The sequence below is a fragment of the Ranitomeya imitator genome, chromosome 5 (genome assembly GCF_032444005.1).
Source record: "Ranitomeya imitator isolate aRanImi1 chromosome 5, aRanImi1.pri, whole genome shotgun sequence".
Classification (NCBI taxonomy): Eukaryota; Metazoa; Chordata; class Amphibia; order Anura; family Dendrobatidae; genus Ranitomeya; species Ranitomeya imitator.
The window spans coordinates 149,925,274-149,934,587 of record NC_091286.1 but is presented as its reverse complement, the minus strand read 5'-3'; the positions used below and the strand labels follow the sequence as shown (position 1 = coordinate 149,934,587).

The 9,314-nt window shown below is 46.2% G+C and overlaps 1 protein-coding gene across 1 annotated transcript in view; it reads left to right on the top strand.

Annotated features, from left to right (window-relative positions):
• Positions 1–5,101: 5,101 nt before the first annotated feature.
• LOC138680583 (vinculin-like) overlaps positions 5,102–9,314 on the top strand; it is an 87,407-nt gene continuing 83,194 nt past the window's right edge. Inside the window, exon 1 of the mRNA XM_069767930.1 lies at positions 5,102–5,266. Coding sequence (XP_069624031.1) covers positions 5,169–5,266 — 98 coding nt within the window. The 5' untranslated portion in view covers positions 5,102–5,168. The remainder of the gene's footprint in view (positions 5,267–9,314) is intronic.

Genomic DNA, 9,314 nt, shown 5'->3' with positions numbered 1-9,314 from the left:
CAACAAGACAATAATCCCAAACATAAAGCAAAATCTACAATAGAATGGTTCACAAAAAACATATTCAGGTGTTAGAATGGCCAAGTCAAAGTCTAGACCTCATTCCAATCGAGAATCTGTGGAAAGAGCTGAAAACTGCTGTTCACAAACGATCAAACCTCACTGAGCTCGAGCTGTTTGCCAAGGAAGAATGGGCAAGAATTTCAGTCTCTCGATGTACAAAACTGATAGAGACATACCCCAAGCGACTTGCAGCTGTAATCGCAGCAAAAGGTGGCGCAACAAAGTATTAAGTTAAAGGGGCCGAATAATATTGCACGCCCCACTTTTCAGTTTTTGAATTTCCACAAAAATTTTAAATAACCAATAAATTTCATTCAACTTCACAATTGTGTTAAACTTGTTGATTCTTCACCAAAAATTTACGGTACATTTGGTATCTTTATGTTTGAAGCATGACACGTGGGAAAAGGTTGAAAAGTTCCAGGAGGCTGAATACTTTCGCAAGGCACCGGTGCTCAGGAAGGATATAATGGAACTAGAGAGAGTACAAAGGAGGGCAACAAAATTAATAAAGGGGATGGGAGAACTACAATACCCAGATAGATTAGCGAAATTAGGATTATTTAGTCTAGAAAAAAGACGACTGAGGGGCGATCTAATAACCATGTATAAGTATATAAGGGGACAATACAAATATCTCGCTGAGGATCTGTTTATACCAAGGAAGGTGACGGGCACAAGGGGGCATTCTTTGCGTCTGGAGGAGAGAAGGTTTTTCCACCAACATAGAAGAGGATTCTTTACTGTTAGGGCAGTGAGAATCTGGAATTGCTTGCCTGAGGAGGTGGTGATGGCGAACTCAGTCGAGGGGTTCAAGAGAGGCCTGGATGTCTTCCTGGAGCAGAACAATATTGTATCATACAATTATTAGGTTCTGTAGAAGGACGTAGATCTGGGTATTTATTATGATGGAATATAGGCTGAACTGGATGGACAAATGTCTTTTTTCGGCCTTACTAACTATGTTACTATGTTACTATATGGACATGTAGGTCATTGGAAGTTAAATAAAATAATATCTTGCTATCTGTGATCTGATGTCTTATTCCAGAGAAATTCACATTTTTCTTATATGTAAATGAGCTATTCCATGCTATGGGCTGAACAAAGATCTGCATGAGAATCTGCCTCCAGAGATTATTCTAAATTAACCCCTTCCCGTAATGGTACTCCCAAGTCAGACTCACTCTGTATGGTGCGGGCTCCGGGGCTGAGCTTGCACCTATCTGGGCACATCACAGCTGATCTATACAGCTGAAATGTGCCCGCAACAGCTGTGAGTGGAATCGTGATCCACCCACGGATGTTAACTAGTTAAATGCCGCTGTCAATCTCTGACAGCGGCATTTAACTCGCGCTTACCGGAAGCACATCGCTAATCCCGCCCATCGGTGACCTTGTCACACGATCGCAAGCAGCAGACCTCCCCACGTAGTGTATAACACAGCCCGCAAAGTGTATAGCACAGCCCACGTAGTATATAGCACAGCCACGTAATATATTGCACAGTCACGTAGTATATTGCACAGCCCACGTAGTACATTGCACAGCCCACGCAGTATATTGCACAGCCCACGCAGCATATTGCATAGCCCACGCAGCATATTGCACAGCCCACACAGTATATTGCACAGCCCACGTAGTATATTGCACAGCCCACGCAGTATATTGCACAGCCCACGCAGTATATTGCACAGCCCACGTAGTATATTGCACAGCCCATGCAGTATATAGCATAGCCCACGCAGTATATTGCACAGCCCACGCAGTATATTGCACAGCCCATGTAGTATATTGCACAGCCCACGTAGTATATTGCACAGCCCACGTAGTATATGCACAGCCCACGTAGTATATTGCCCAGCCCACGTAGTATATTGCACAGCCACGTAGTATATTGCCCAGCCCACGTAGTATATTGCACAGCAATGTAGTATATTGCCCAGCGCACGTAGTATATTGCCCAGCCCACGTAGTATGTTGCACAGCCCATCTATATATATAATTGCCTAAGGGTTTTTCCGTCTGTCTGTCTTTCTCTCTGTCTGTCTGTCTGTCTGTCTGTCCTGGAAATCCCACGTCCCTGATTGGTCGATGCCGCCAGGCCTCGACCAATCAGCGACGGGCACAGTATTGACGTAGAAATCCCGCGTCTCTGATTGGTTGAGGCCGCCAGGCCTCGACCAATCAGCGACGGGCACAGCGACGATGATGTCATAAAGGACATAGACATCCCGCGTCTCTGATTGGTCGAGGCCGCCAGACGATGATGTCATAATGGTTGCCATGGCAACGATGATGTCATAAAGGTTGCCTCGATCAATCAGCAACGGACACAGTCTGCCGCAAATTCTGGAATCATCATTGTCCATATACTATGGGGACATGCATATTCTAGAATACCCGATGCGTTAGAATCGGGCCACAATCTAGTGTAGTATATTGCCCAGCCCACATAGTATATTGCACAGCCATGTAGTATATTGCACAGCCCACGTAGTATATTGCCCAGCCCACATAGTATGTTGCACAGCCCACGTAGTATATTGCACAGCCACGTAGTATATTGCACAGCCCACATAGTATATTGCACAGCCCACATAGTATATTGCTCAACCACGTAGTATATTGCACAGCCCACGTAGTATATTGCACAGCCACGTAGTATATTGCACAGCCCACATAGTATATTGCACAGCCCACGTAGTATATTGCTCAACCACGTAGTATATTGCATAGCCCACGTAGTATATTGCACAGCCACGTAGTATATTGCACAGCCCACATAGTATATTGCACAGCCCACGTAGTGTATTGCACAGCCCATGTAGTATATTGCACAGCCACATAGTATATTGCACAGCCCACGTAGTATTTTGCACAGCCCATGTAGTATATTGCACAGCCCACGTAGTATATTGCACAGCCCACGTAGTATATTGCACAGCCCACGTAGTATATAGCAATGTGGGCATCATATCCCTGTTAAAAAAAAAAAAATTAAAAAAATAGTTATATACTCACCTTCCGTTGGCCCCCGGATCGAAGCGATAACCGACGCTCCTTGCGCGCTCTGGTCTGAAGAGTGCATTGTGGTCTCGCGAGATGATGACGTGGTCGAGACCACTACATCATCATCTCGCGAAATCGCAATGCATGGAGCGGTCAACGGAGCGTCACGAGGAGCGGGAAAGCCTTGTTCTGGATTCGGGGGGCCGACGGAGGGTGAGTATATAACGATTTTTTATTTTTTTATTATTTTTAACATTAGATCTTTTTACTATTGATGCTGCATAGGCAGCATCAATAGTAAAAAGTTGGTCACACAGGGTTAATAGCAGCGTTAATGGAGTGCGTTACATAACGCGGTCCGTTAGGGCTGCCATTAACACTGTGAGCGCTGACTGGAGGGGAGTACGGAGCGGCCACTGACTGCGGGGAGTAAGGAGCGGCCATTTTGCCACCGGACTGTGCTCATCGCTGATTGGTCGCGGCAAAACAGCCACGACCAATCAGCGACTTGGGATTTCCGTTACAGACAGACAGAAAGACAGACAGACAGAAAAACAGACAGACAGAAAGACGGAAGTGACCCTTAGACAATTATATAGTAGATATATGTCAGCATTCAGACAAAGAGTAGGGATGCCGTGAATCTGAATAAATAACACAGTGGGATATTGTAATCTCACAAATATGTACATAAATGGGGCTAAGAAATAAATTGTACACATGAATTCCGGATTATAGACTATTACATCATTATGCATTGATGCAAAACTCCCCAGAAATATAGTATCATACAATACCAGGGAAAGACAATAACGTTATGTTTCACTGATTATACAGTTCAACATCATACTGTTGTAAAGCTCAAGGGCAGCAGTGTGCCCAAAGAAAATCTGTTTTAATCTGGCCAGTTTTCAATATCATGATCCCTTAAGAGCCGTCCCCACCGAATCCTATTTAAACCAGCTAGAGATGTAAGATTTAGGCTATGTGCACACGTTCAGGATTTCTCGCAGAAAATTCCTGAGAATTCCGGACATTTTCTGCAAGAAAACCGCATGCGTTTTTGCACACGATTTTGCCGCAGTTTTGCCGCGTTTTTGCCGCGTTTTTTTCCGGACACTTCCCAATGCATTTTGGAGTGGGAAATCCGCCAAAAAAACGGAAAATTAATGAACATGCTGCGGTTTTTACCGCGATGCGTTTTTTTCGCAGAAAAAAACGCATCATGTGCACAAAACATGCAGAATTAATTCTAAATGATGGGATGCTTATTGTATGCGTTTTTTTGCGGTTTTATAGCATTTTTATCGGGAAAAACCGCGAAAAAAGCGCAACGTGTGCACACAGCCTTATAAGGGGGTATGATGGAAAACCACAACTTGTGATGCCTTATAATAATTCCCCTGTGCCTCCTTTAATAATGCTCCACATTGACCTCTTATAGTAATAAACTTGTGCCTCCTTATAATAATAAAAATATCCCTTGTTCTTTCATATATTAAAAATAATAATCACTCCTTGCTTCCCCATAATGATAACAATCCCCCCCCCCATTGTGCCTCCTTATAATAATGACCCTCAGTGCCTTTTTATTGTAATAATGCTCGTGAGCAGTGGCATACATAGAAATAATAGGCGCCCCATAGAAAAAGTCCTATCACATCACAGTAAAAGAAGAGCATACCTGATAACAATGTAGCAGACAAGGCGGACCACAACCAGATAGGCCCTTCTCGCATTTGCCAGTATTGCCAGATGGCCAGTCCGGTCCTGGCATGCACCATAATAAGTGGCATTTTTACACCATATTTCTTGGGGATAATGATAAATTCCCCTCAATAAGTTATCGATTTGGACATTTACCAGGCTGTTGATTTATATTTCTGAGGCTTTCTGATACTTCTTGCATGCATAGATGTGCAGTGAGACTCCTACAGTGCTTTTTTTCCTATACACTTTTCATCTTAATGTAAGAAACATACAAAAATGCTGTCAATTGCTTTTTTTTTTTAACATAGAGCCCAGATCAGTTCATTGCTTCGGCTAAGTGCATTGCTTCACTTGGGCAAACCTTTGTAAAGTTTGTTGAAATCATGGCTAAAAACTGTGCTGATGAGAGAAATACATGTGGGCTGCTGTGCGGAATGGAACAGGTTCAAACAATTAGCAATCAACTCAACATAATATCAAGGTATGCTAATCTTCATTTTATTTGTATGCATCCAATGAATGAAAAGAAAGAAATGTTTACTTTTATTTTATCGTAATAATTTCCAGAACATGATGAAGTTGTCATGCCGTTGCTGCCGCCGCCTCATTCGGGCTCCTCGTATTTTATCCCGGTTTCTTTCTAGTCTTAAAAAGGAGGGGCGTAAAGATGGGGGTACTGTCATGCCGTTGCTGCCGCCGCCTCTCCCCACTGCAGTTCGCCGGGTGCGCGCGCGCGCGCGTCGCATTCAGCTCTGCGCGTGCGCACATCTGATTCCTCTGTTGGCGCTCTTTCCTGTCCTCTCCGTCATCCTGGAGGACTGTAACCCGGAAGTAGCTCCCATGCTGCTATGTAAACTGCTTCCTGCTGCTTCTCTGTGCCTGATGTTCATTTGTGTTTACAAGTGCTTCTGGCCACCTGTGGTCTCTGTGCGTTCCTAGCTCTCTGACTTTGGGTCTCCTCCGCCCTCTGCAGTGCCTGCCTGTTTCCTGTGTTCCTGCCTTGTTCCTTCAGTTCCTTTTTCTCTGCGGTACCTGCCCGGCTCCTATATCTTTTCCTTGCTCCTGTCAGCCTCGGTGTCTCCATATTGTCCTGCCAGCCTCCGTGCCTCCGTAGCGTTCCCATCTTCTCCCTTGTCTCAGTAGTTCCTTTCTGTTCCCTCTATTCCCTTTGTGCCTGCTGTGTTCCCATCTGTTCTCAGTCGACCCTCCAGCTTCTGTGGCGATAGTCCCTCACGGGCCTGCCCCTAACTCTCCCTGTATAGGGGGCGGTCCACCTGGTCAGCTCGTCCGAGAGGGGTTCGTAATCACGGTCCAGTGGGTCCACTCTCCGTTTTTCACTGTTTGAATCTATATGCTCTAATCGGACTGCACTCGGGTGACATCCGAGTGCAGCCAGATTCTTACAGCATCACAGTAACATCAGGCCATGGACCCCGCTGGAGTCTCCGCCACTCAAAAGGAGTTACTCTTTTTGCGTGAAAACCAGACTAGGATCATGTCATTTTTAAAGAATATGGAGTCTCGCCTAGCGGCTTTACAGCCTTCTGATCCTGGTATTGCTCCGCAGTTGGTTGCCCTTCAGCAGGAGCTAGGTCAACAACGGGACACTCGGTCCCATATTTTGAATTTTATGGCCTCCATTAATGATCGGCTTCTCTCCCTCCAGAATGTGGCCTCTGTTTCCACTCCTGTCTCTGCGCCACAACCCTCGCCCCGACTTGCTAGACCTCCTCGGTATGGTGGGGATTCTAAAGCGTGCCGCGGCTTTCTTAATCAATGCCAGTTGCATTTTGAATTGTCTCCGCTACTTTATCCTACCGACCGAGCTAAGGTTGCTTTTATAATATCCCATTTGGAGGGTGAGGCTTTGGCATGGGTTAATCCCTTCTGGGAGCGTGATGATCCTTTGGTCTCCCAACTCAATCCGTTCCTGGATACCTTCCGTAAGGTTTTTGATGAACCTGGTCGTCTGGTCTCTACCACTGAGTCCCTCTTTAACCTTTACCAGGGTACTCTCTCAGTAGCCCAGTACGCCATCCGTTTCCGGACTCTGTCCTCAGACCTTGGGTGGAATAATGAGGCTTTGGTTGGAGCGTTTTGGCGTGGTTTGTCTTCACGGATTAAGGATGAGTTGGCGGGACAGGACACTCCCACCTCTTTGGATGATCTTATCTCCTTGGCCATACGCATTGATCTGCGCTTTCAGGAGCGCACTCGTGAGCTTGCCAGAGAGAGGAGACCTCTTCGCCAGACCACTGTTGCTCGAGGGACTTCTTTTTCTCAAGCAGCCCCGGTGGCTTCTTCATCTTCTCCTGAACCCATGCAGGTCGATCGCCTTAAGTCTTCTGAGCAATGCCGCAAGGAGAGACTCGCACAAGGTCTTTGTTTTTACTGCGGCAGTGCCTCTCATCTCTTACGCGCTTGTCCTCAGAAGCCGGGAAACGCATCCGCCTAGGACAGGTAAGAGAGGCCTTCCTAGGTGGCTATGATTCCTCTCCGCCTCTGGTTTTGTCTGTTATTCTACATTTAGGTTCCCGTCACTTTTCTCTGGAGGCTTATGTTGATTCAGGAGCGGCTGGGAACTTTGTTCAGCTCGAGGTTGTTAACAGGCTTGGGATACCTGTTAGACCCTTGGAGACTCCTAGACAAATAGCTTCCGTCGATGGTCAGCCTTTGCGGGAGACCGTCAACTTGGTTACGGAGGAAGTCGAACTTCAGATTGGAGCTCTTCATCGTGAGAAACTGGCCTTTTATGTTTTACCTTCTTTGTCTCATTCTTTCCTTTTGGGTCTTCCTTGGTTGAGAGATCACGAACCCACGCTGGACTGGCGTACTGGAGATGTTCTACGGTGGGGACAGTCTTGTCTGAACAGGTGCCTGCTTCCCGTCAAGCCTGCGTCCTCCTCTCGGTCTGCTTCGGAATCCGTGGGAATTCCTCCAGCCTATTGCGCTTTCTCGGACGTCTTTAACAAGAAGGAAGCGGAGATTTTGCCGCCGCACCGCTCTTATGACTGCCCGATAGACCTTGTTCCTGGTTCTACTCCACCTAGGGGTCGTATTTACCCATTGTCTCCTACCGAGACTCAAGCCATGTCCGAACATATTCAAGAGAATCTGGCCAGAGGCTTCATTCGAAAGTCTTCCTCACCTGCAGGAGCTGGGTTCTTCTTCGTTAAAAAGAAGGACGGTTCTCTTCGCCCATGTATAGACTACCGGGGTCTCAACACCATCACGATCAAAAACAAGTACCCACTTCCTCTCATACCAGAACTCTTTGATCGTCTGCGTGGAGCACGAATCTTTACCAAATTGGATCTCAGAGGAGCTTATAATTTGATCCGTATCCGTTCTGGTGACGAGTGGAAGACTGCGTTTAATACCAGAGATGGTCATTATGAATATTTGGTTATGCCATTCGGTTTATGCAATGCACCCGCAGTCTTCCAGGAGTTCGTAAATGATGTTTTTCAGGATCTACTTTACACCTGTGTTGTAGTGTACTTGGACGATATCCTTGTGTTCTCTCCAGATCTGTCTACTCACAGAAGAGATGTACGGCAAGTACTTCAGCGTTTGAGAGAGAATCGGCTGTACGCAAAACTGGAAAAATGTGTCTTCGAACAGTCATCTCTACCCTTCTTGGGTTTCATCATTTCCGACGCTGGTTTGTGTATGGATCCGGGAAAAGTTTCTGCCGTGCTCAACTGGCCGCGTCCTTTTGGAGTGAAAGCAATTCAGCGATTTCTTGGATTTGCTAACTACTATCGGCAGTTTATACCTCACTTTTCCTCTCTTTAAGCTCCAATCTCCTCCATGATTCGGAAGGGTGCCAATCCTCATCTGTGGTCGTCTGAGGCCGAAGAGGCTTTCCGGTCCATCAAGCAAGCCTTTGCCTCAGCTCCTATTCTTCATCGTCCAGTGACCAATAAACCCTTCATCCTTGAAGTAGATGCTTCTGCAATTGGAGCTGGAGCTGTGCTCTCGCAGAAATCCTCTTCTGGTCGTCTTGTGCCCTGTGGTTTTTTCTCAAAGATCTTTTCCTCCTCAGAAAAAAATTATTCCATCGGTGATAAAGAACTGTTGGCAATCAAGTTGGCATTAGAGGAGTGGCGGTACCTCTTAGAAGGGGCTTTACATCGTTTTATAATCTACAGCGATCACAAGAATCTGGCGTATATTCGTTCTGCGCAAAGACTTAATCCTCGGCAGGCCAGGTGGGCCTTGTTTTTCGCCAGGTTTGACTTCGAACTTCGTTTCTTGCCAGGAAATAAAAACTCCAAAGCCAACGCTCTGTCTAGGTCATTCCAGGTGGTGGATTTGGAGGACGAGCCTGCACACATCATTGATCCTGCCAGAGTCATCACAGTTTCTCCAGTCTCTCTCACTTCGTTGCCTCCGGGTAAGACCTTTGTCGCTGAAGGGAACAGGAGACGTGTCTTACTTTGGGGTCACGCCTCCAAACTGGCTGGACATGTTGGTTTCAAAAAAACCATTCGTTTGATCTCTCGTTTTTACTGGTGGCCAACGTT